We start from the raw sequence: 25,955 nt of genomic DNA on the forward strand, positions 1-25,955 counted from the left end.
GGGGATCGACTCCAGGCACCTGTACATCGGTGGGCGTCTCACACAGCCACCATCTTGACCACAGCCCTCTAGATTTTAGTTTTAACACGAGCTTCAGTCTCTTACCTTCTGCAGTTTGCATAAACCCATGCTACAGATATCATGGAGACCTCTTTTTTTTCATGAGATGAAGTCATGCAGTAGCAGTATTTCAGCACTGCAATGAATATTTCTAACATCAGCAATAGGTGTGATCTTATGTACCAAGAACAGTTTTAAAGTATACTCTTCGGTCTTAGAGAAAATTAAATTATATCAACACAGTTATTTATGAGGAGCTTATTGGAACTCACCTAAATCACATATTTCCTCTGCCTGTTCCTTCTGATGTTTTATCATATCAAAAATGTTTATTGTTAAAAGATATTTGAATTGAATTGAATTGAATGCAGATTTATAGAGCGCATAGTAACCCGTAAGCATCCCAGCGCTAAGCCAAACAGAGAGACCAGAGGGGGGGGTTAAACGGAGGATAGGAGAGGATCAGGGAAAGAGGTGGGTGTTCAGGAGTTTACGAAATCGGAGATGGCAGGATTCCGTCCTGAGTTTGAGGGGAAGGGAATTCCACAGTTTGGCTGTGTTGACCGAGAAACGTCGTCCTCCTGTACGTGCCTTTTTTACTCTGGGCACTGCGACTAGGCGTTCGTGATCTGAGCGGAGTGTCCTGTTGGCTTTGTAGGGCACGACTAGGTTCTTTAGGAGGAGGGGGCCCTTATCCTGTAGCAATTTGTGTGCCAAACATAGGGATTTAAATTTTACCCTTTCGCGTATTGGGAGCCAGTGCAAAAGTTTAAGTGCTGGTTTAGCTGATGATCCAGCTGGGGTGTCCGTGAGAAGCCGCGCTGCGGCATTCTGGATCTGCTGGAGCTTGTTGAAGGTGGTTTCCGGTGCCCCAAGGAAGATGGCATTGCTGTGATCCAACCTGGACAGGATCAGTCCTTGGATAAGCAGTTTTCGAGAGGGCTGCGGAAGGAGGGGAAGGACTTTCGGAGCCGATCAGATGAGGCCGAAGCAGGCTCCCGCTATTTTTTTAGCTTGGGTCTTAAAGGATAGGTCCTTTTCCATCCAGACCCCCAGGCTTTTAATCTCCTTTTTTGGGGAAGGGGGCTCCCCCAGACAAGAGGGCCAGATGTTCGGAGGGAGGGTGGATGCTTTATGCCCTAGAAGCATAATCTCGGTCTTAGACCCGTTCAGTTTCAGGGAGGATTCGCACATCCAAGTGAATATTTTTGATAGGCAGGTGTGGAGGGTGCCTGGTCCCTGGTCAGGTTGGGATAGGGTGACGACAAGTTGGGTGTCGGCGTAGCTCACGATTTTGACTCCGAACGGGGCAACCACCTTCTCCAGTGGGGACATGTACACATTAAATAATGTGGGGCTTAGGGAGGAGCCTTGTGGTACCCCGCACTGGAGGGGAATCGCTGCCGATCGGGTATTGCTCTCCCAAACCTGGAAGGTGCGTTTACTCAGAAATGACATGAGCCAGGACAGGGCTGTTCCTACCACCCCTATGTCAGTCAGTCGCTGAATGAGGACCTGATGGTTAACAGTGTCGAAGGCCGCACTAAGATCCAGGAGGATCACTGCCACTGATCCTCCTGAGTCTAAGATGCATCTGGCCTCCTCAACTACTGCCAGAAGGGCGGTGTCCGTACCCTGTCCAGGGCGAAAGCCAGTCTGTGAGTTCCGGAGAAGGCCGTTGGATTCAAGAAAGTGAGAAAGTTTTTTGCTGACTAGCCTTTCCGTGACCTTGCTAAGTCCGGGGAGTAAGGAAATAGGCCTATAATTGGCCAGTTCTGCTGGGTCTAGGAGCGGCTTTTTAAGAAGGGCTTTGACGATGGCTCTCTTCCAACCCGCAGGAACCACCCCCTGAAGAAGCGAGGTGTTAATGAGGTCAGTAACAGGGGTAGCGATGGTGGGTGTAATCATTTTTAGAATACGCATGGGTACCGGGTCGCTAGCGGAGCCACTTTTGATGGTGGCCAAAGTTTTGAGTACCTCGTCCTCAGACACAGGACCAAAAGTATCCAGCTGAATGGCTAATTAGAATTCTGATCATTCTAAAAGCCGCTAGTAAACGTAAACTGAAAAAACATTTTGCTTAAAAATACTATGACATTCCTCACAGTTAAAGGACATCGCCGTCTCTTATACTTTTATTTTTAAGTACAATTTGCCATCTAAAATTATTTTATCCAGCCAGGCTTGAGAAAACGCACTTGTTCAAACAGTGATACACTCCCTCTAAAATGTTTAGTTCAATCTTCCTAATTTGTATAAGTTTGTATCAATCTTGTGTTTTAAAAAATGTGACCTATTTTAAAATAGAAGCCACACCCCGATTAGGTTTGCATTTTATACGCCTCACCATAGGTAAGCACACTTTACGTTTACATTGTTTGTATTTTCAATTCTACGTCTTCGTTGCTGCAACCCTAGAAGGTGGGCAGAAGCAAAAGAGAATGTTAGGATCTCAGTAACTCACTGCGTATTAATTAATTCATTTCTTTTAGTCACCGTTTGGAATGCAAGCTGAGTACGCACATCCACTAGAAACCCTCATTCTCGGAGCTGGATTTTTCATTGGAATTATGACTTTCTGTAATCATGTGATTCTCCTTTGGGCCTGGGTAACATTTCGCCTGGCAGAAACCATAGATGTCCACAGGTAAGTCACTTCTGATGTTCAAAGCAATTTTCTTCTTGCATAACAAAAATGTGTGAGATATGTTACGTTAAAAAGACTTGCAAAGCGCATAGTGGCCTCAGCAATGGCATTTCCCAGCACTATACCATAAACACGATATACCACACACAATACAACCACAAGAGAGGTGTCACAGTACCTAAAGAGAAGCACAATCTAAACTGTAAATACTTAGGTTTTCCTTAGATAAAAGAGCAATTTATTCCATAAGACTGGGGCCTTTGCTCAAAAGGAGTTCCCTCCTAATGTCTTTCTTTTGATCCGTGGAGTGACATCACCCGAACGGAGCGACCATATATGTTATGCGCATGGCTTTAAAGTGTACACGTTTCTCCAGGGACAGCCAACGCATTTTATGGAGGAGCCCAGAGGCTGGACAGAATTTCGGAAGCGAGAATAAGCACTCCTTATAGTTCTTGGTCCCTAGAAGGTTGGGGCCTTAGACTAAGTCTGACTCTAATTCTCCTAATCTTCTTCATTAGGCAGGGTCAAGTCAAAATGTTGTCCCCCAGTCAGGTACTCACTGCTCTCAATGCAGGGGAATGGAAGGTGTCTCAATATTCATGTCCTTCCAGTTTACAGGTGTTGCCTCTGATTTGCAGTGGGCCTCCTGCACTACCAATTCACAGTATGGCTGTTTAGTCTGATGACCGTGTGGTCATTAGAACATCTTATGCAGTCAGTTCTCAAACTGTAATTGCTACCCAGCATGCTTCAACGATCAGATAACTTCAGGCCATTGCTTAAAGTCTGCTTCCTCCATCCCGTATGTGGGGAACACTCTAGGTGCACCTCTGTGCATTCTAGATCTTCTTTGTTGAGTCAGTTATGTCCTATGCTGTTACTTGCATTGCAGATATTTTAAATCTCACATTTAAGGATACTTTTGAAGGATAGAGAGTCATTAGGATTCATTCCACCTAATAACTCACATTTGGTCATTCCCACCAGTGCCTCATATTGTAATGTTGTTAATCTTTTTCTATCTCTAATAGCATTTGTGCAACACTTCATTGATTGATGGTTCGGTAATGTCACGGGTCAAGTGTATTTACCTCACCGTAGGGCCATAGGTCAGGAACTGTCCTGGCTGAATATTGTATTCAAACTCAGTTCCTCAAATGTTTCCTGTAAACTATTTTTCCAAAAAGGGGCACAAAGGGGCAGGTTTAAAGAGGTCCAACATATGTGCCGCAACAGTACTGTATGCAAGAAGGGTATGGAGTTCCTCTGAGTCCAAGTGAAAGAACAGGGAGATACTAACGGTGGGGGTAGGCAGGAATAGCCCCACACTGAAGATCAAGGGGGAATTCCCCTTTTCGGAAATAGGGCTCTCTCACACACCTAGCGAGCTAGGTGTCATGCTTTATCATATGAGCCTGCCCTTCGTCAGGTCGGTGCTGCAATACCTCACGGGCACCCAGTATGGGGGCTATTTGGCTGGGATCTTTTGTTCTTGCCGTAGGGTGCAGTGGGGGTGAGGGGCCTAGTATGTGTAGATGTGGGAGGGAAGTGAGTTTAAAACAGGTCAGTTAGTTCTAGAAATTATTTATTCAAGAAGGTAAACTGCCTGATTAAAAATATAGAGAGTGGCGGTGAACCAGAGGCAATGTATCTAGCTATATACGCCCTACTCTTGGTCGGTCAACATGTTTCATGCCCTAAGTGTCAGGAGGATCTAGGCACTTCTTCAGGACAAAAGCATACGCTATCTACACAACGTGATAAGTGAAAACTACACCCTACGTTCTCAGGTCAATAACATATACTGTTGACTAATGAGGACTGCAACAGAATCCGGCGGTCATAAAGGACACCAATTTTCATCCAGCGTTCAATGAGCGCTTTGCGTGCGACCTACCCTGCCGCCGGAAACGGGTATGGTGTAAACTATTGTCAAATGTGTTTCCCATTCTCAGTATTTCAGATCTGCTGTATCCTAGTCACTCTTGTCTTAGCAATGTTGTTCTTTCTTGGAAATGGGTAAATCAGGTTCATATGTTACTGTCATCTTTCCTTTATTCAAGTGCATACCCCAAAAGTAGCAAGCCGTCTGTATCAGCTGGTGCTTTCTTACCTGTTTTCATTTACTCAGATTAGAATGGCCAGTGCCACTCCTGCCAATCTCAATTTTATAACATTTCATTCTTAATGGTACTCTCCTCTACGAACCACCTGGAAAATCACTGAAACTGGACTGACAAATAGTGCAATTTAAAATCTGGTATTCCAAGACCACATCCACTCTGCACGGTCCAACTTTGTGCAGAGCTATATTACATCATTCAGGGCTCCTTATTAAACTGGAACGTAAGTCCAGTTCTCTTACTAATCCACATTAGACAATTACTGGCAGATGGGTGAGGTAATAGCAGCATCTTATTCAGCACCACCCTACCCATAACTGAGAGTGTGGTTCTCCAGGTAGATGTCGTTGTTTCTATATCATCTGGATATAACTTTTCTATTTCCACCTTGTATCGTACTCCTAGATACTGGAATGTAATTGGTTACCATAGCATGCACTTCTCAACTGAGATTTCTCATTCCATCGGCCCTATGGCCTTATCAGAAAGGCCACTTTTATCCTGACTTGAAATCCCCCCTCACTCTTTTAGTATTTGTTTTGATGATTCTAATCCAGCAGCTATGTTTTCCAAGTGCAGGAGTACGCTGTCTGCATACAGCGTAATTTTCTCCTATTAATATACCTCTGGCATTTCCATCTTCCACCATTTTGCAGGCATGTAGCTTCCTGGCCAGGGCAAACTGGAGTGGAAGCAAGGGATTTCTCTGCCTCTGTGTTTTCTCCAAGCTTCCAAAGTGGCCCTTCATGTGCATATTAGAGCCGTGGGGTATATGTTTAACAATTTGACCCATTGTAATGACTCTCATTCCTGAAGCCAAAACCCTGTTTTCTCTAGGACTATAGGCTGATAATCCCATGTCAAACACCTTTTCCATGTCTGTGGAAATAACCACCAGGCATTGACCCAGTGGTAGGATATACTCCACAGCATTAAAGCATCAGATATTGACTTATTTATTTACCCCAAGTCAGATTTGTGGAATTTTATAAAATATCTACTTGTCTCTAGGATGAGATGCCTCAGAAATCTACTTGCCCTATAAAAAAAACAACACTTGTCCCTTTTGGTGCGGGGATAAGTTATGGTAGGTTTCTCTTTATATCAAAGCTTTGATAGTAGCCTCTCTGATTATGCCAAGGTGCATATTAAAGCATGGTTTGAATTCGAGCAAGGCTGTGATATTGCCACCTTTCCACAAATCTACAGGAGCTCGAAGTAGATGTGAAGCAGTTGTTCCAGGGTTGAATTGCTCAATGAGTCGCTGTACACTTATGAGCGTGCATGTCTAAGGGTATTTTCCAACTCTACTTCACTCTCTTCTCACATGAGAATAAGTTGCAAATTTACTCCAGGCGAGAAGGCCGTAAAGCTTTTTCCAGGGTGTGAAAAAGGGGGCATAGTTAAAGAGAAATTGCAATCGCTCCTCAGAAATTCGAAAGAACATGCGTATATTTTTTCGTTAAGAAAGATATCGCAAACGTGTGCTAGGCATCCGGTTTCCAGGCCTATTCAGCAATCTTGTGAATTTCTGAAAGCCGTAAATCTGCACCTGTGCAAGGAAATATACCTGTGAGTGCATGTTTGCGACTTTAATGAAAACTTCTTTGGCCCCTCATTTATTTTCATATTGGCAATTATTTTGCCCATGCTTTTACACCGATTCTCCGTTAACCTTTTTATAAAAAAAAATATTAGCAGTGCATCAAACACGTTACTAAATGATGACACAGAGAAATATTGTTTAAAGTGCAAAATATGTTTCCCCAACTTCTTTTTCAAATTACATATTTTTTGTGTCCATTTTATTTTTTAGGGAAATAATTATCAATATTGCTTCTATGCTTAAGCTTGCATTTAGATATAATCAGGGAGTATTTTGGAAGCCCTATAAGTATCCTCAAATTGTGTACAAGTTCTTGAACTGGAAGTACTGTCAGTAATACAAGCTTAGCTCACTGCATTTTCTTGGAGCACTCGCCCTAATAAAGGCTTTTCCTTTAACAAATCATATATAAAGATTTGAACAACTTCTGCAAATCTTGTGTCAGTGACAGACAGCCCTCTTTTACATATACGTATTGGGGTACAGTACACTGGTAGCCAAAGTGTGTTTGATGCAGGGGGTTAGGCCTACTTTTACAGATGACAACTTAAACATGACAACATACAGTCATTGTCCATAATCAATATGTCCTGGATTTTAAGTGATTAGCTTACACACCCTTGCAAGTATAAACCCACTGCAATTGAGGTGGACCATCATATTTTGTGCAGCAGCCGGTGTGTTTCTTTTGGCCGAGGATTTTGGAATCCGTATTAAGCATTGATATCCGTCTAATAAGTTTCTTATCCATATGGTCCCAATTTGCAATGGTGCAATAAGTGCTTGGTTAGTTGTTCCAGACAGTGCTCCCCTATTCTGGGCCTCTAACCTAGTCGACAACAAATAAGAATATGTAGTGTGGAACTCAGATGGAAGTCTGTCTGTCCAAGTCAAGTCTGCAATGGCTTCCTTAATTTCAGTCATGGCTATAGAAGCAACAGCTGATTCCCTCTGCTCTGTAATAATAACCCTCAGTTTTGACAGTTTTGCTCGCTCTGTAACTGGTAATAATAGTTAATAAATTCCCTAATAATTACATCTTTTGCGTGGATGAGTGTTTCATTGGGTCCTTCACGTCGGTTCACCATAGGGCCTTGTGTTTTGTTTTATTAGCCATGCCCGGAGTCTGACTTACTTATCAGATTCCCCATGGGCCCAAGCAGGTATTCTTTATTGTCCACACATCTGTGTCCCTAATAACTCTGCATGTTCTTTTTTACTTAATATATCTTCTTGGCTCTATGGGACACCATAGTCTTGTAGTTCTAATGCCCTGAGTAGTACTTCTAATCGTGTCATCCTGTCAGTGACCACTTTTTATGCATTGTATCTTATTTTTCATCCAGTGGCCCATAACAGTTTTAAAAGCTTACCACTCCTATAGTGTTTTTGATTTGAAACCGGTAGTCCCTGCTTTATCCGAAAAGTAGTGTGAAATGTCATCCTTTATCTTCATTTTTTATCCTGCATCAGTTCTTTACCTATTGTACTCGTGTTTATATACTCTTGGCACTATGATGTCATTACTATACCGGTTTGAATTTTACCCGCTGCAGTTTAATCACACAACAGTTTTTCGCCCAGACAACAAAGAAAAATAATTTGCTCATTCCTTAGCCTGTACCAAAGATTAGGAATTGGGCCATGGGATGAGCATCTCTCTGCCAATGCAATTCGTGGCCGAAATTATCCGTATATATATTTCATCTAATTTCCTGTGATACTAAATATAACACTGTGGACACTTTAGCTCAAGTTCTTTTCTGTATTCCCCATTTAGAGTCAACCACTAGGCCTCCTCACCCATCATAGCAGTGGTTACAGCCAGTCCACGCTGTTCATCTCCAGATTAATGTGATAATTATAAATCCGGAACTGTTTCTTGAAGGTCTGATTCAGAGCCTCTCAGCTATCTTCTTTCATCTTGTTGTGCTACAGCGTCTTCTGTTCCCATTACTTTTAATATTTTTATCTCTTCCTCTGTCAAATCATTAGGAAATCTTGTCTGCTGTTTAAAGCCCTGGAATGGTTTAGATCTTTCCTGTTAGGAAGATCATTCCGCGTGACTGCCCCCCGTTTCTCTCCTGTGTTCATTCCATCGGCCAGGATGTGCCTCAGGGATCTGCCCTGAGTCTTGTACTTTTTAATCTGTACGTCCAACCTCTTGCTACGGTGGCTAGGAACAAGGGCCTCTTTTGGAAAAGGGGGGTGGTGATGGACAGAGTTTCTGAATGATGCAGAATACTCTTACCAAGTCAAGAGATCATGGTTTTAATCCATCACCGTTTTTTAGCTCACTGCACCATCCCAGCTCAGAACCTGGCTATATGCAAATTAGTCTGTTCCTGTCCCAGTGCATGGTGGGAACAGGGCAAACCAAACTACCAAGCCAATTCTTATACTGGGAAGGAAACAAGCTTCCGGGGACCGGTTTCTGGCATCACAGCCTTCTTCGGCCCGGCTTGCTTGAATCCTGATGGTGCAATGAGCAAGGGACTCACGTCTGAGTATACCCTCCCACACATAGTGTGGATAAACCGATTTTGGAAAAAGGGGGTGGTGATGGACAGAGTTTCTGAATGATGCAGAATACTCTTACCAAGTCAAGAGATCATGGTTTTAATCCATCACCGTTTTAATCCATCACCGTTTTTTAGCTCACTGCACCATCCCAGCTCAGAACCTGGCTATATGCAAATTAGTCTGTTCCTGTCCCAGTGCATGATGGGAACAGGGCAAACCAAACTACCAAGCCAATTCTTATACTGGGAAGGAAACAAGCTTCCGGGGACCGGTTTCTGGCATCACAGCCTTCTTCGGCCCGGCTTGCTTGAATCCTGATGGTGCAATGAGCAAGGGACTCACGTCTGAGTATACCCTCCCACACATAGTGTGGATAAACCGATTTTGGAAAAGGGGGGTGGTGATGGACAGAGTTTCTGAATGATGCAGAATACTCTTACCAAGTCAAGAGATCATGGTTTTAATCCATCACCGTTTTTTAGCTCACTGCACCATCCCAGCTCAGAACCTGGCTATATGCAAATTAGTCTGTTCCTGTCCCAGTGCATGATGGGAACAGGGCAAACCAAACTACCAAGCCAATTCTTATACTGGGAAGGAAACAAGCTTCCGGGGACCGGTTTCTGGCATCACAGCCTTCTTCGGCCCGGCTTGCTTGAATCCTGATGGTGCAATGAGCAAGGGACTCACGTCTGAGTATACCCTCCCACACATAGTGTGGATAAACCGATTTTGGAAAAGGGGGGTGGTGATGGACAGAGTTTCTGAATGATGCAGAATACTCTTACCAAGTCAAGAGATCATGGTTTTAATCCATCACCGTTTTTTAGCTCACTGCACCATCCCAGCTCAGAACCTGGCTATATGCAAATTAGTCTGTTCCTGTCCCAGTGCATGATGGGAACAGGGCAAACCAAACTACCAAGCCAATTCTTATACTGGGAAGGAAACAAGCTTGATCTATTGACTTGGTAAGAGTATTCTGCATCATTCAGAAACTCTGTCCATCACCACCCCCTTTTCCAAAATAGGAACAAGGGCCTCACCATGATCTCTTACGCGGATGATACGCAGTTGGTGGTGGCCCTCTCCGAGGGCTCCACGCAGGATACTTCCAAGTTTAGGAGCAGCCTGGCAGCTGTCGCTGAGTGGATGACCACAAACTGCCTCCAGCTGAACGCTAATAAAATGGAGGTGTTGCTGGTAGGGAAGGACAGGAGACTATGGAGTGAGCAATGGTGGCCCACTACTCTTGGTAGTGCTCCCACCCCTAAGATAGTGGTTAAGAACCTGGGGGTATGGATGGATTCTACCCTCAGTTTTCAGGACCACACTTAGAAGGTTACCACTTGCTTCAGCCTTCCTAGGGGACTTCGGCCCCTGCTGGGGTTTTTTGATCCTCCTACCCATCAGCTGATTATCCAATCAACCATTCTATCCATATTGGATTATGCAAGCTCGCTCATTCTAGGGGCTAATCAAGCTAAGGCTATGCCTCTGCAGCGTGTCCAGAATGCTGCCACCAGAGCCTTGTTGGGGCTCCCGCGTAGCTGCTCCTCTTCCGGTGCTATCTGGCGGTTACACTGGTTGCCCATGGCCAAGCGGATCGAATTTAAGGCCCTCCGTTTGTCCTTTAAAATCTTGAAGCTTGCTTCCCCCGGGCACCTAGCCAATCTGCTGGTCCCTTATGTTCCGAGACGTCAGCTGCGTTCTCTGGGACAACATTTGGTTGTGGTCCCCCAAGTGAACCGTCTCCGGGCTGGGGGCCGGTTCTTCTGCTGTCTCGCAGCCAAGCTATGTAATACCCTGCCCTTCCAGATTCCCCTCTGCCTAGCCCTCTTCTTTTTTCTATTTTTTCTTCTGCGCCGATCTGTCTAGTTATTAGCCTCCATGTGTGTCTACTGTCAGCGCCGGGACGCCTCTTCGCTGAGACAGATGCGCGTTATATAAATCTAGTAACATATCAAATTGATCTTGAACTGAGAATCCATGTGAGACACTCCAATGTTCGCCAGATCCCATGCCTCCTTGGCTTCTATGAAGAAGGAGGTCTCATTTTGAGCCATCCCCTTGAGCATAACTGTGGAAAGCAACATATAAAGGGTACCCAGGTTTCTGAGTTTATATTTGACTGCTATGAAGGAGTTTCTGTCACTTTTTACTGCAATTGTAAAGTTTGGGACAGGCACACCATGTTCCTGTTTACTTTGAGGTAGCTAATTGCTGCTAATCTTTGAGGTTGTTTTCTCTATAAATGGGTTGTCTTTCTACTACTGAACTTCGAGGGATACCCGGATGAGGGGGTGTGCTGAGACCATATAAACATGTTCTACCACAAACAATTTGAGCATCACTGTCCTTAGGCAATGTTAAAGGTGTGATTCCATACTGTACTCCCCAGTTTTATGGGTGGGCCCACAATACGTTCCCTATTCCTACTAGGGCATCCTTCTGCACCCCTTGATTTATATTCAAGGAACTGTTTTCTCTCCAGAAGATGTTGTGCTTATAACTTGACCTCTTGTATCTGGCTGCAAATACTATATCGCTTCTGTGGATTCTACCCCATGAGATTTTTTTTTCCTGTTCTTCTTGTCTACTTGTAGAATTCTCAAATTATTTACCGGTAATCATCTTAACTCTGATTCTTTCTTCCTCCTCCTTCTACTTAGTCCATGAGTGAATGTGCCCATTCACCTTTGACTTTTCACCGCTTTCCAAGCTGTTTCCTTTATTTCTATTACTGAGGTAAGGAATCTACTCATAAATCATTTCTTCTCCCTCAGCACTTCCTATTCTATACCACGCCTTTGACTAGAGACTGATGAAGGCAACTGTTCCCGGCCCCCTGATATACCTCTGTAAAACAATTGTTGTCCAGAGATTTTAAATTTTGATTTGTTTAGTATTCCGAGCAGTACCTCCTCATTTCCTTCCTCGTTGCACTACGTACTCTTTGAGATCTGTCCAAGTAAAAAACTTCTTCATCAGCCAAGAGACCACAATCAGACTGTATAGAGGATAAAATAATCTTATTATTCGTTTCATCAAATAAAAAAGCAAATTTCACATTCACGCTACCACCAGATATTAACCTGGTTAAGTAAAAACAAGTCTTTTTTTTTAGCTGTTAATGAATGCTAACAAGATTTGAATACCTAAAAGCCCATGAAAAACCTGGGCAACATGTAACCTGTAATGGAATTTTTTAATCAGCCTTAAAAAAAATCCTGATTGATACTCCAGCCCAATTAGCTCAGAGAACTGCTACTCCTCTAGTCGAGGAAAATACTTTGCAAAATGGAACCTACTTACAAATTCTGATAGGCTAAGAAAATTGCCCTCCTAATGCACATCCACCTAAGCAGTCCCTTCTGCTCTGACCAACTCCAGACAATTAACCAAACAGACTAGATTGATGTTGTCTGGTTGAAGACCAGGGAGAACAATCACCTAACTCCTATAGATATCAATACTGACCCGGAGCCTAAGGATAGGTACATACGATCCCAAAACAAGGTTGCAGACACAAGCGCACCCAACTGTTGCCTTTCAGTGGCAAGGAACAAGAGTACAAGGAAGAGGCCCTTAAGAATGGCAAACGCCTCAGTCCTAGAGTCCAGAAGCTCCAAAAGAGTTCCCTGTAGAAATTTAAAAAACAGCGAGAAGCGATTGATCTGAAGTAAACAAGACTCTGTAGTGACACTATTATAGGGTCAACAGAAGAAAGACACTTCTTGGAGAACTGAACATCACAAAAAAACGTACAGGATGTGTTGAGGGAGGAGAAGGTATTTATGGGTAGATTCCCTGCCTCAGTAATAGAAACAAAAGAAACCGCTTGGAAAGTGTTGTACAATTAAAGGGTAATGGGCACATTCACTCATGGAGTACGGTAATGCTCACTTCAAGCGCTTTAAATCATGGTTGTTTCCATGCTCCGGTGGGGTGTCTTTCCTTGTTTCCAGTATATTATCCAGTTTGGCATTTGTCATGTGCTGTGCTTTCTTGCTTCCATCGGGGCTGTTGTCGTATCAGTCACTTGTGATGTCATTGATTCGTATTTTTTTGCCTGGGCGGTTGCTGTGTTTTAATTGCTTTATTTTTTCCCATCTTTCGTTCTTTTTCACTAGTGGAAGTTCCCAGCACCTTCGCTTTGTCTCAGATCGGCGCTTATCTTGCTTAAATTATCTCTTACTAGTACTTCAATAGCGTCCCACATCTTTTCTCCAGTATAGTGTGGTTTAAAACGTGTCAGTTTCCAATTGGTCTACCCCAAGTTAGTTTCCTTTGCACTGTTATAATAGGTATTTCAACCAAATAATCTCCCATGTATAGTTTTGTCATAATGCAGTCTATCTCTGCACTAACATAAAAACCCTGGGGCAGTTGTTCAGTCTTTGCTTTCCCTGGTGCCCCAAATAAATGTGGAGTCAGTTCCATGCCCTTTCTGGCTGTTAATAATCAGGGGTGATGGCCACTTTTATCCAGTTCAGCTCCCGTGCTATTCCATCGACCAACTGAACCCAGTCTTATTCCAATTCCAGGCAGTACTCGCCAGTTATCACCTCGTCTTAAATATCAACCCTGTAGTGTCGAGTTGGTGGACGGCAGACAAGATGATGCAGACCTCAGGAACACAGCCAACTTTCATCCGTGCCCCCACTCTCTTCTGCTATTCTTCTATGGGGCCAATCCCGTAGCCTATTCCTCGCTTGTTGGAGCGGTCCATACCCGGCTAGTTCATCTACTGTGAATCCTCACCATAGTTTCCAGTCTGCCTCTGGCCGTTCAGGTCTCGCCTACGAGCAGTCGTAGTTCCTAGCCAGAACCATCGCCACAGGATGCCTCTGGGCTCAGGTCATACGAGAGCACTCCTGCACAACTCTTCATCTCGCTCCAAGCACAGCCATAACCGTAGCAGGCCTCTTCTTCCAGCAGCATGCCGTTCACTCTTATTTGGGCCTCCTGAGTTCAAGCATACCGGTCAGAGTTTGTTTCAGTATTTAGGCTTCCATTTCAATAAGGATCGCTATTGTTCAGGTCGGCTAAAGGATGTAGCTATCTATTCACATTAAGCGGCGGCCATGACTCCTCAAACACTGCGGCTATTGAAGTTCACATCTGCTAGTGATACTGTCCATCTGAAGGACTTCGTCACTCACACTGAAACCAGGATGAACCCCACAAATATGTATTTCCATCTAATTGCTAATGGCAACGGACACACTTGGGTACAAAAATTACGCTAAAAAAATAGCCGCCCCTAGTTTACATCTCTATTAACAGACAGCCCAAAATCTCACAGACATCACACCAAGACCAATCCCAACTTCAAGGTGCGCTTTACTCTGGGTTCTTAAGGCCTCCTTGCGGGTTGGCAAAAATGGGCTCGTACAGTGAGCGCTTGGAAAAGAAGCACTGTCAGAAGCAATTGGTCTGGCCTTGGCAAGCTGATTCTGTGATTACATGTTTGCTTATTTTTATTGCAGGCAGTTGGGACAAAAATTTCCCCTGCGTGGCTCAAAGTCTGTCAGTGCATCTTAGCGGATTTGGATCCCCCCACCTCAGTGCACACGCTCATGTGTATGTGCTGAAGGCATTGACATAGATCAAGACCCACGGCAGGGTTCTGTGGTCAGAATGGGCTCATCATTTAAACCCTCCTTACCAAGCATGACTACCATCAGGTCGCTAAGCTGTAGAGGACTGAGACTGGTAGCAGCAAGAAGATTATAGAAGCAAGGCAGGCCTTTTTACCTGAGCCTGCCTGGGAGAGACACCTATTGACATTTCACAGATTTTTAAAAGGTTATGCCAGTTCCCCGCAACCACATCCTTTGCCCATCCATAGGGGATATGGATGTCACGTGTGTACTCATTTGTGTGTGTAGAGGTTGCGTGTGGACCATGTGTGACACATAGACATATCCACACTAAAATCCATATTGTTTTTTTGCTACATTCGAGTGGTACCTGAGATGGAGTGTTGGAGAGAGCAGATAGCAGATGTGAATTGCAGAGCTCATACAGGACCTTCCAGGGATCCTCTGTAGTGGGTAATATGTTAGATATGAAAGATCAGAAACAGTGGGCCTCTTTGAAACTTAGGGCATTCTCCTGCCCTTTTTCTGGCCCATCGCTTACTAGATTGCGACCTGCCACGGGCTAACAGGTATTTAAGTGGTATAGCCTACCTTTCTATTGTACCTTGAATTTGGGTCTCTCTTGACAAGAAACTGCTAATTCCACCTCACCTTCCTGCTAGCACCTTGTAACAAAAACCTTAGCTGGACAAGTCTAAGTGGAATAAGCAAATGGGGCAGCACTGCCTAGAACCAGTCTCAAAACTGACATTTGAATTAAACAAATGCTGCTAGAAGATTAATTATAAAGATGGGCCAGAAAATTCCAGCAAGTGTCAGGGTTTCTCTACTGGTACCCAGGGTCCCACACCAGAACAACTAAGGAACTCTTGTTTGTCCCAGGTTTGGGGTGTCCACTTCCACTCTCCTTTCCATGTTCAAGTCCAGAACCAGGAGACGTTTGACAGCCCATTAAGAGAAACTGCTTTGGACACAACTCTGGAGTGAAAGACCGAATCCACTGATGAGGGGCATTGAAGGTGTATTTGCAGAAAGAAGACCCTGCTTAGAAATGGGTGAGAGTAAGGGAGCTGAGGAGGTGGTGAACAGTGTTAGCAGCTGTAAGCCAGGGTGAACTTTCGCCACATTCAACTGGTAGGGGTCAAGGTGACCTATCTGCGCAAACAACATGTACTGCTGTGTGGATGCACCCGAGGTTGAGTGGCCTTCTTGAAGATCCATGAGGTGCTAGTGCACAACACCACTGCTAGAAGCTAATGCCTAGAAATAAGAAGGGCTCGTCAACTTATAAATGCAGCTGACATTGCATAGGCTGAGCTGTGCCTAGGGAGGGATGTCCCAGTACACAGACTAGGACATCAGACATTGCCCTATCGCCATTGGAACCATGAGGGTGGCGGTCTTCTAGGTTTGTTTGGTGTAGGGTTTGATGTCAGACCTGAGGAACAACCTGAGGAGCAGGAGTCACCAGACTGCAAGTGCACAACCGCTTCGCTGCTGGTACTAGTGTTGCCTACGTTCCCCTGATCAAGCATAGGCTGGCGATCAACCAATGACCACAACTGTAGGCTGGTCCAGGGAGAAGAACCAGGTGAGTCCACTTGGTTGGCCGTGCAACACACAGGCAACCTGAAGCAGTGAGGCTGCTAACCAATGACGACCTGTATGCTCGCTTTGCATAGCCTACAGCCAAGGACCGAAAGGTACGGTGGTATTATAATCCTGAAGGGGTGGTTGGTGGGAATAATAAATTTTTGGGGAATGGAAACAATGACTCTTGAGCCAGAAGAGGGAACTGAACCACTGGAGCTTCCCCACAGACAAGTCTCCTGATATTTCCTTCAAAGAGCCAAAAGATGTCCCTAGGGAATACTTAAGACTATCATGCCGTAATTATTGAGTTAGAAGCGGTATATTTACAATGTCCTCTGATTATTTACAGTAACTGCTTTGATAATATTAAAGTGTTTTTCTTTTCCAAACTAAAGTAATGACTGGGCAGTGATTTATTATTTGTTATTGGATGTTTGATTGCATGCTGTGTCTCTTATGCCGCGCCACATCCCTAAGTAACTCTTGGACTGCTCCTCCCCACTACCCCGAGGCGCAAGTGCTAAAAGAGTATATTTAGTTATCAGTTTGGGTTTTAACAGTAAGATTAAGCCCCAGGACACCAGTGGTGAAAGGTTCTGATTGTTAGAATTTGAGCCAAGTAGTAACCCCTGATTGCCCTGGAACTTCTGAAAACGTTCCCACACAAGCATATTCCAGAAAAATAAATAAAAGGAAAAAAATATGCCATAACCTAAACACGGCAGCTATATTCTTGCAATTAAAAATGTAAATTTAAAAATAAATGTATTATTGCGTATGATTTCATTAGAAAGGTTCAGGTGCTTTCCAGTTGGCAGATGTACTCAGAACTGATATAGAACCCCATTTAAATGCTAATGCACTTAAAAGCAAAATGTGATTTTTATTGATATTAAGAAAAGATGTTGTTAGCTTTAATTATTTGTAACCTGAAGGCATTGTTTAAACATACAAGGATGACAAAAAAAACATAAGGATAAAGAATGGAAAGAAAAACATGCATTGGCAAAACCAATGGGTCTTGTGTTTTGGTTGCCAGTCTTTTGTCTTTATCAGTGCTCATTTTGTTTTGCCATGGTTTTTGCAAAACATTATTGTTGGGGAAAGATGCCGTTCCCTCTTCCATCTAAAAGAAAAAAAAACTGCCTAAATGCAAACATTTTTTGGGGGTAAAAACTTTCATTCCTTAGTAGTCCTTGATACCAAAGGTAAATATCGTTTGCGTGGACTTTCTCCTAGTGAAAGGGCAACATGATACTCCTCATAGTGAAGTTAGCCAGTGACTGAAGTGACTGATCCATTTCTCCATGCTGTATGCTGTAGTAGGTGGAAGCAAAATGTGAATGACACTGTAACAAACCAACAGATGAAAAGAGCTGGCTCAAAAGCCTTTTAAACACATTATACCTACAATTTTAGTAGGATCAAAAGGTCTTGGCTAATTCCAAACCTAAAAATAACTGCCCATCACACAGAGTGCAGGAGAACCAGTGCCTTAAGTGGGCTGACCCATTGGCCCATGCTGTATGCTGTGGAAGGTGAAAGCAAAATGTGAATGTCATTTATTCAGGTCAACATATGAGTGCTGGGCCAAAGCCCTCTGTTTATGTATGTATTTTTATATTAGGTTATTTTTATTGCATGAGGCTGGAAATTAGCTAAAACTGTCTCTAGACCAGATCTGAAAAGACATCTTATATTAAATGCTTATTACTAACTAAATGAATGTATAGATAAATAGATACACTGACATTTTAGGAAATTCAGTTCTAAACATTATTTCCTATTGTTATGTACTATGTAAATTGAACACTTATATTTTAAATAATTGCCTCAGTGTGGTAAGACGTGGGTTTCCTATTCCATAATCGGACCAGAGACCCTTGGTCACCATATTGTCTTTCAGGATTTGTGCTTGTTAGTAGAGGAATGATCCCACACACAATTCGTACTTCAGCAAATGTTGCTGGAGCAGATTATTCGAATACAAAGGAAGTGGTACATTTGAGGGCCCTAAATTGGAATGCTAAAGTGCATTTTATGAGAATGCTCATTTTGGCTAAAATAATAAGGTAGCCATGCAGCACTGCTTGGACACTCACTGTCTGTGACTCTGGAGGGAAGTCCCGATTGTGAATCAGCACAACAGTAAAATAATTCGTTTGTCAGTTTGATACCTTGAGTAATACGTGAACGGAAGTGAGAATGTTGCCAGAATTGGAGATTTCTAACTATCAATGCATACACAAGTCTAGTTATATGTCAAGAAGCTTGCTGAAAGTAATCATCGCCCCCCATCTTTACACTAATCATATCAGGATTTGTTGGAGTGGAGGGATATCACTCTTAGTGCAGAATTCCATTGTTCAGGATGCTGGTGACAGAATAAAGAGGAAATGTTGAGTAGTTTGAGCTGAACACTGATTACATCTCTATTGAACGTAACCAGTAAATTCAAATGAAAAAACATATGGACATAGGCTGCAATACTATTTGTAATCAGAAACAAATATATAAATATACACCTTGTGTTGGATAAAAATTGGATTGAAACATTGTTTTGAATTAGTGCCAGCCTCTATTGAGCACGTATAAACTGAAGTTGTTTTGTGGGTTTTCAGCCTATAATACAAGTATTTCACATCATCTCATTCTCTTGCAGTGGCTATGATGTTCCGCTCAACCCACTTCATCTGCTGCCCTTCTACGCTGGTTCTCGCTTCCATGACTTCCATCACATGAACTTCGTGGGAAACTATGGTTCAACCTTTACGTGGTGGGACAGACTCTTTTCAACAGATTCACAGTACAACACCTACAAGCACAAAGTGAAGGACCAGGCACTGGTGAAGGAAAAGAAGGCAGAATAAAGTGACTTTTTCTGGACGTTTGCACTTCTCTCACTCTTCTTACCAAGAGCAAGGGGTCCATGCTGTAATACAATGTTCCAGAAATGAAGTCGCTCGGCATCCCACATTAAAGCGGCGGTGTGCTTCACAATAAAAGGAGTATGTCAACTGTTGCGCTTGATGCCGGGTGCTTGTTGGACTCATTTACTGTTCTCCTACTGCAGCATCTCCTGCTTTCAGACTTTGAATTTATTCTGATGAGACAATGGTGAGAGGGACTAGACTGTCAAAGGTCCTAGGCGCATTTCCAACAATAGTCATTCCAACATGGTCAGTGGGTAGGCTGCTTTCTATGAGCTGACATGGAGATGTGTTCCCGACCTGACCCAGCTCTCTTTGCAGAGGCTAGCACACGGTGTGGCTACGCCATTCTCCTTTGGGGCTATCTATGCTACCTCTGAAGTAACAACTTTCATTTTGCAAGCGTATGGTCTAATGTCACTACAGTAGTTTCTTCACGATGATGTTTTATACACATGCGCTTATATTTTGTTACATTGTTTAATGTTGACAAGAAAATAACATTATCAGATATAAGTGGTGCATGATTGTTGTACAGTGTGTATACATCATTTTTCAAACGTGCATGGTGAAAAAAACGAACAAATTAAGCACACAGTTGGGCACTATTGTATGGTGATCGATTAGATATCATACTCTTCCATCTGTTAACCCATTAAAGTCCAGAACGTATTGCATTGTAAATAGAGATATTTCTACGTGCATTATTTTATCTTGTTATTGTCCGTTTAAAACATTCATGCAGTGATTGCATTGTAAATAAAAACATTTACAAGTTTAATTATTGTGTTTGGAAAGTATTATAAAATGTCCACTTTTGAAATGGCATTTAAGGCCCAATTTATATCCTGGCGGTATGAATACTCCTTCTCTGCAGCGACAGAGTATTCTTATGCCCAAGATGATGGGCAGCCCACCCGATTTATATGCGGGCAGAGGTTATACCAAAGGCCCTCCAATGGCCCAACTTAGTTATTGCTTTCGGAGAATTGTCTATATGTTCATCCGCCCAATTAGAATGGGTGGACATACAGCAAAACTGTAAGTCGCCGCCAGGCAAACCATGACTGTGAGGGACACTAAAAAACAACCATGGCCCCCCTCTAAAGGGAGCATGATCTTTTTACTTTTCAAAAAGAAAATCCTGTTTCGGAATTTTCTTTTTGAAAATAATAAAAGAAAACAGTGTGGTGCAAGGCTCTGTCATTTTGACAGAGCCTTGCACAAACAGCGAAATGCATTGGCAGGAACTGCCGTGACCATTCATAAATCTGGCAGTCAGGACCTTGCCCATGGCAATGAAGGAATTTGCTCCTTCGCCCTGGCAGAGCAACGGTTCAATCGCCAATAACTAAATTAGATCCTACGTGCTTTAAGTACCACTGAATTTTTATTCCAGGTCACCTTCGTGTCATTTGCACAACCTGCTACCGTGTGTGATCGTAGGCTGGTGAAATAAAAGTGGGTGCTGGTAAGACTTGGGCTCTTTGAAACTTGAAAATGTACCGTTTCAATATGTCATGTTTTTAGGATTTGAAAAATAAGTTTATTTCTCTTAATTGGCAATCAACATGCACGGTTAGCCTTCGATTCGACATAATTAGTTTTATAATACTAATGTTCTGGTTGATTATACTGGTAAAGACTGATCCTTGATACTATTTGTGCTGTGAAAGACCACAATATCGTTTTTAGGTCTGTATTCGAGTTGAGCGTTGGCGATGCCATCAAAGGAATCATTCACTGCAGGAAAAAAGGTTTGGTTCTGAGGCGAATTGTGACATCTTTCACCAGATGGTCCCCGGTAAAAGAAAGTCAGGAAACAAAGAAAGTAGAACTGTACCCTTTTTTGCTACATTTTGTCAATGATGTAAATGATTAATTCAAAGCTGGGGTCATACCATTTGAACTAAAAGATCTTTGATCACACAAGTGGCGAAGACTTTTGTACTGAAGGGTCAATATACTCCTCCACGGGTGCTTCAATTTCAGACGGGACGGTGGGGGAGACATAGAAGCAGCCTTGCAGAGTGGCAGCTTGTGAATACTTCCAGCCTCAGTACGAATTGCACAGACCAAATGAGGGAAGCATGGGAGCTGTAATTGCTCCAGGTGGACTGAGTGCGTGCAGTTGGAGATTTCCCTGCCTGAGAACGTTGTGTAAACATGTGGTCAAATGAGTGGATATTAGGATGCAGTATGCACCTAAATATGCTAAATAGCTGTAGGTTATGAAGGGCCAGTCATGAGATAGTGAAATAATGTGTGTGCCAAGCACGTCTCGGTTCCCCAGGGGTCTTAAGAGCTTTCTATCCCTAAGTAAATGTCGAATAATTATGGTAAAACTCTACAGTGCCTAGCACAGTTCCTCTCAAAAAATGGCAGAGAAGCCTTGACTTTGCAGGACATTCATTATACTATGGTATGCATTTTTACATGGTGTTAGAATTGACTTCCTTTGTGCCTGCTCCCCTCCTGGATTCTGAATTCTTGAAACATGATAGAATTGGCATACCTCTTATTAACGCCTTCGACGCGCATGACAAGCTCAGCTCGTCAAGTAGCACAGTGGAGCTGTGCTCATGACTAGCTGAGCTCGTCATAACGGCCGCGGAACGCCCACGCAGGGCTAATTCCCCTCCTGTGCGGGTGTTCTGCGGGAGTAGGCTGAGTTTTGACGAGCTCATCTCGTCATGAGCACAGCTAAACTGTGCAACATGACAAGTGTGAGGTGTCAGTTCTGACAGGACTTTCCACGCCAGAAGCGCAGAGCCATGAAAGACACTGACCACTGGTGCACCCCACTAGGGCCCTGCAAGGGAGTCACTATCCCTAGACGTCAGTTCGCAGAGCAGGGAGGATAGGTGGGGCAGTAAGGAATTATAACTAATATATGCCTCTTACAGATACATCGTTACCGAAGGTAAGTAACTTGTTCATCTGAAAGAGGCTATTAATTATAGATTCCTTACCTTAGAATAGATACCTCAGCAATACCAACTCCAAAAGAGGGACTGCGAACCAAGGTCACACCAGAAAGTCCTGGAGGACAGAACAGGCAAAGTAGCCATCCCTCCAGACTTGACTATCCAGGCAGTAATGTCTGGTGAACGTGTGCATTGAAGCCTAGTGGCCACCCCTGGCAGATGTCAATGAGTGGGACGCCACGTGACAAAACAGTAGTGCTGCCGTAGCTCTAGTGGAATGAGTTTGCAGCCCCATTGGAGGTTCTTTTTTAGCTAAAACATAAAAAATCTTTATACAAAGGAAGCCCCATCGAGAGATGGTACGCTTTTGCACAGACCGACCTTTCTTGGCACCCACATTGCCTATAAAGAGTTCGGCAGCCACTCAGAAATCCTTTGTGCGGTCATGGTAGAAAGACATCGCACATTTCGGGTCCAGACAGTAGAGGCTCTCCTCCTTGGAAGGGTGCAGAGGCGGGAAAGTGATAGTCTGTCCGATGTGAAAGGGAGAGACAACTTTAGGTAGTAACAATGGTCTCCTTCAAAGCACCACTTTGTCCAAATGCACCGAGAAGAAAAGGGGCTTAGAAGAAAGAGCGTGAAGCTCACTCACTCTGCGAGCAGACTTGATGGCAACGAGTACAGCAGTCTTCAGAGTGAGAAGCCTAAGAGGATAGTTGTGAAGAGGCTTGAAGGGAGCGCACATAAGGTAAGTCAAAACAAGGTTCGAGTTCCACTGAGGCATTAGAAAAAAGATGGAGGAAAGATGAATAATGCCTTTAAAGAACCTACATACTATAGGGGACTTGAACAAAGAGGGCTGATCTGGTAGCCTAAGAAAAGCAGAAATGGCTGCCAGATAGCCTTTAAGAGTGCCCAAAGCCAAACCCTGCTGGGCCAAAGAGAGAAAGAACAAAAGAACATCAAAAAGAGGATGTCCAGCCTTTTTCTGTGCACCATGCCAGAAACTTGTTCCATTGACAGGCATATACCATCTCAGTGGAAGTATGCCTGGCTGCCAAGATGACATTACACACTTCGGGAGGAAGGTCAAAAGCTGTCAACTGTTGCCGCTCAATCTCCACACAAGGATGTGGAGGCTGACAGGGCCGGACTGGGAACCGTAACCGGCCCTGGCAAATTGCTTGGCCGAGTTGTTTGCTAGGGTGTGTGCCGGCTGATTTTGTTATAGGGGGCCAATATTGCTGGCCCCCAGTAATGGAAAAAAAAACCAGGGGCCCAAAACCAGCTCCCACCCTGGTGGTCCAACTGGGAAATGCCTGGTGCTCGCTACTGCTAGTCCGGCCCTGGAGGCTGGACAGGTTCAGGTGGAGGATTGTCCCCTGCTGCTGCGACATAAGATCCTTACAAAGGGGCAGTCTGATCGGAGGATCGACAGCCATGCTCAGAAGCTCGGGTACCAGACTCTTCGTGCCCAGTCCGGTGCCACAAGAATGACCTAGGCCCGGTTGTGCTTGATCTTCTTCAACACTCAGGGCAGAAGTAGTACAGGCGGAGAGGCGCACAGGAGGTCTCAGCTCCACTCGTGATTAAAAGGATTGCAGAGCAAGTGCCGCCTCGGAAACTACAACAGGCAAAACTGCTGCCATTGCGCTTTCTCTTCGGGGGCAAACAGATCTAACGACCTTGCACCACCTCTGAGTGAAGATGCCATTTGTGATCCAACAGGCACCCACGGCTGAGTTCGTCCACTCTGGCATTCAGAGAACTTGCCAGGTGTTGCACTGCCAGGGTCATGACTTGATACGCTAGCCATGTCCAAAGGAAAGGAGCCTCTTGACAAAGTGTCCACAACCCACCCCACCCCACCCAGTTTGTTGCAGTACCACATGGCGTTGGTGTTGTCTGTTAACACCTGCACTGCTTTCCCCTTGAGGAAGGGAAGGAATGCCTTTAGTTCTAAGCGAATCGCTCAAAGCTCCAACAGGTTGATATGGAGCTCAGACTCCAAGGGAGACCAAATCCCTCTGATCTCCGCCTTTTCCAGGGGGCCGCCCCATGCCAGGAGGGATGCATTGGTCACCATCTTGAGGTCCGGTTGGGGAAGAGAGTAGGAACTGCCTCTGACCCAATCCTGGCTTGTTAACCACCACTACAGTTTTTGTGCAGTTCCCTCCAAGATCTGGACATAGTCTGAGCGATTCCGCTGATGTTGCACCCACTGGAACTTCAGGTCCCACTGCAGAGCTCGCATATGCTATCTGGCATGATCCACCAGCAGGAGGCCATGAGGCACAGCAGCCTCAGGGTCATTCTCACCGAAATCTGGGATAGAGTCTGAAACATCGGTATCACAGTCTGAATATCCCGGACTCGCTGCTCGGGAGGATAGGCCCGACACTGTACTGTGTCTAGAAGAGCACAGATGAAAGGGAGTTACTGAGAGGGAGTCAGGTGTGACTTTGGCACATTGATAGTGAACCACAGCGTATGCAGGAGATCCGCCATAGTCTGGAGGTGGGAGACAACAGTCTGGGGCGAGCCCGTTTTTAACAGCCAGTCATCGAGATAGGGGAAGACTGGAACCCCTGATCTGCGCAGATGAACTGTGACCACCACCTTCACTTTTGTGAACACCTGAGAAGCACTGGTAAGGCTGAAGGAGAGCACAGTGAACTGAAAATGCTCGTGGCCTACCGTGAACCGTAGGTAACGTCTGTGGGCGGGCAGGATGGGGATGTGAAAATAGGCATCCTGCAAGTCCAACTCCACACTCCAGTGTCCAGGGTCGAGGACAGCTAGGACCTGAGCCAAGGTTAGAATTTTGAACTTCTCCTTCCAGAGGATGCGGTTGAGGGCCCTGAGGTCTAGCATAGAACGCAGGCCCTTGACCTTCTTGGGCACAAGAAAGTAGCGGTAATAGCAACCACAATCTACTAGTGGCGCACGGACCCTTTTGGCAGCTCCCTTGGCCAAGAGAGCTGAAACTTCCTGGCGGAGAAGCGCCAAATGATCCTCTGACATGTGATCGAAAGATGGTGGCATGGAGGTAGGGGTACTTTTGAAGGGGAGGGAGTAGCCCCTTCGCACTATCTGCAAAACCCACCTGTCTGACGTGATGGATTGCCTGTGGGGGAGGTGATGACACATCCTGCCACCCACTGGCCTCTGATGGGCCTGAAAGGTCAGACTAGGAGGGTTTGTAGGCTGCTGCAGAGTGGGAAAGGGTTGACTGGCCCACCAGCTGGTTCCCAGACCGCAGCGCCGGGTCCTGCGGACCGCTGGGCACCTTGCATGAACAGATGGCTGGACTGGGTCGGACGTGGTGGGGTGCCCCTTCTGTAGCCATGAAAGAGGCGCAAGGCAGACTGGTGGACAAGAAGACCCAGCGAGCCCTAAGGATGTGGCCGTAGCCTGAGAATCCTTAAACCGCTCCAGCTTCGAGTCTGCTTTGTCATCAAAAAGGCGAAGGCCATCGAAGGGCATGTCCAGCAGAGTTGGCTGAACATCCCCCTGAAAAACCAGACGCCCTTAACCAGGCGTAGTGCCGAAGGGCTATTGACATGGCAATCGTTCTGCCTAGTGAGTCGGTGGTATCCAGTCCATAGCGAATTGTGAATTTTGCTATGTCTCTCCCATCTGCCACGGCTTGGGAGAGGACGGCCTGGGCTTCCTCCGGGCACTGGGGCAGCACTTGCGCAACCGTATCCCAGACAATATGGGTGTATCACACAAGAGGCACGCAGCATTTGCGGACCACAGTGCCAAGCTGGAGGAAGAAAACATGTGCTTCCCAAATCGTCCGTTACACAGGAACCCATGTGCTGGGCTTGGACCAAGTGCCCAGAAGGACATCCATGAGAACTTCATTGAAGAGCAAGAGGGGTTCAAAGGAAGTTGCCGCTGGTTGAAGCATCTCTGTCAGGAGGTTAGTCCT

General features: G+C 44.8%; 1 protein-coding gene across 1 annotated transcript in view; it reads left to right on the forward strand.

The window, feature by feature from the left end:
* Window positions 1-19,872, forward strand: part of MSMO1 (methylsterol monooxygenase 1) — a 52,251-nt gene extending 32,379 nt beyond the window's left edge. Inside the window, exons 5-6 of the mRNA XM_078677022.1 lie at window positions 2,553-2,707; window positions 18,824-19,872. Of these exons, the coding sequence (XP_078533148.1) occupies window positions 2,553-2,707; window positions 18,824-19,031 (363 nt within the window). The 3' untranslated portion in view covers window positions 19,032-19,872. The remainder of the gene's footprint in view (window positions 1-2,552; window positions 2,708-18,823) is intronic.
* The last annotated feature ends 6,083 nt before the right edge of the window (window positions 19,873-25,955 follow it).

Source organism: Lissotriton helveticus, chromosome 2_1 (genome assembly GCF_964261635.1).
Source record: "Lissotriton helveticus chromosome 2_1, aLisHel1.1, whole genome shotgun sequence".
Classification (NCBI taxonomy): domain Eukaryota; kingdom Metazoa; phylum Chordata; class Amphibia; order Caudata; family Salamandridae; genus Lissotriton; species Lissotriton helveticus.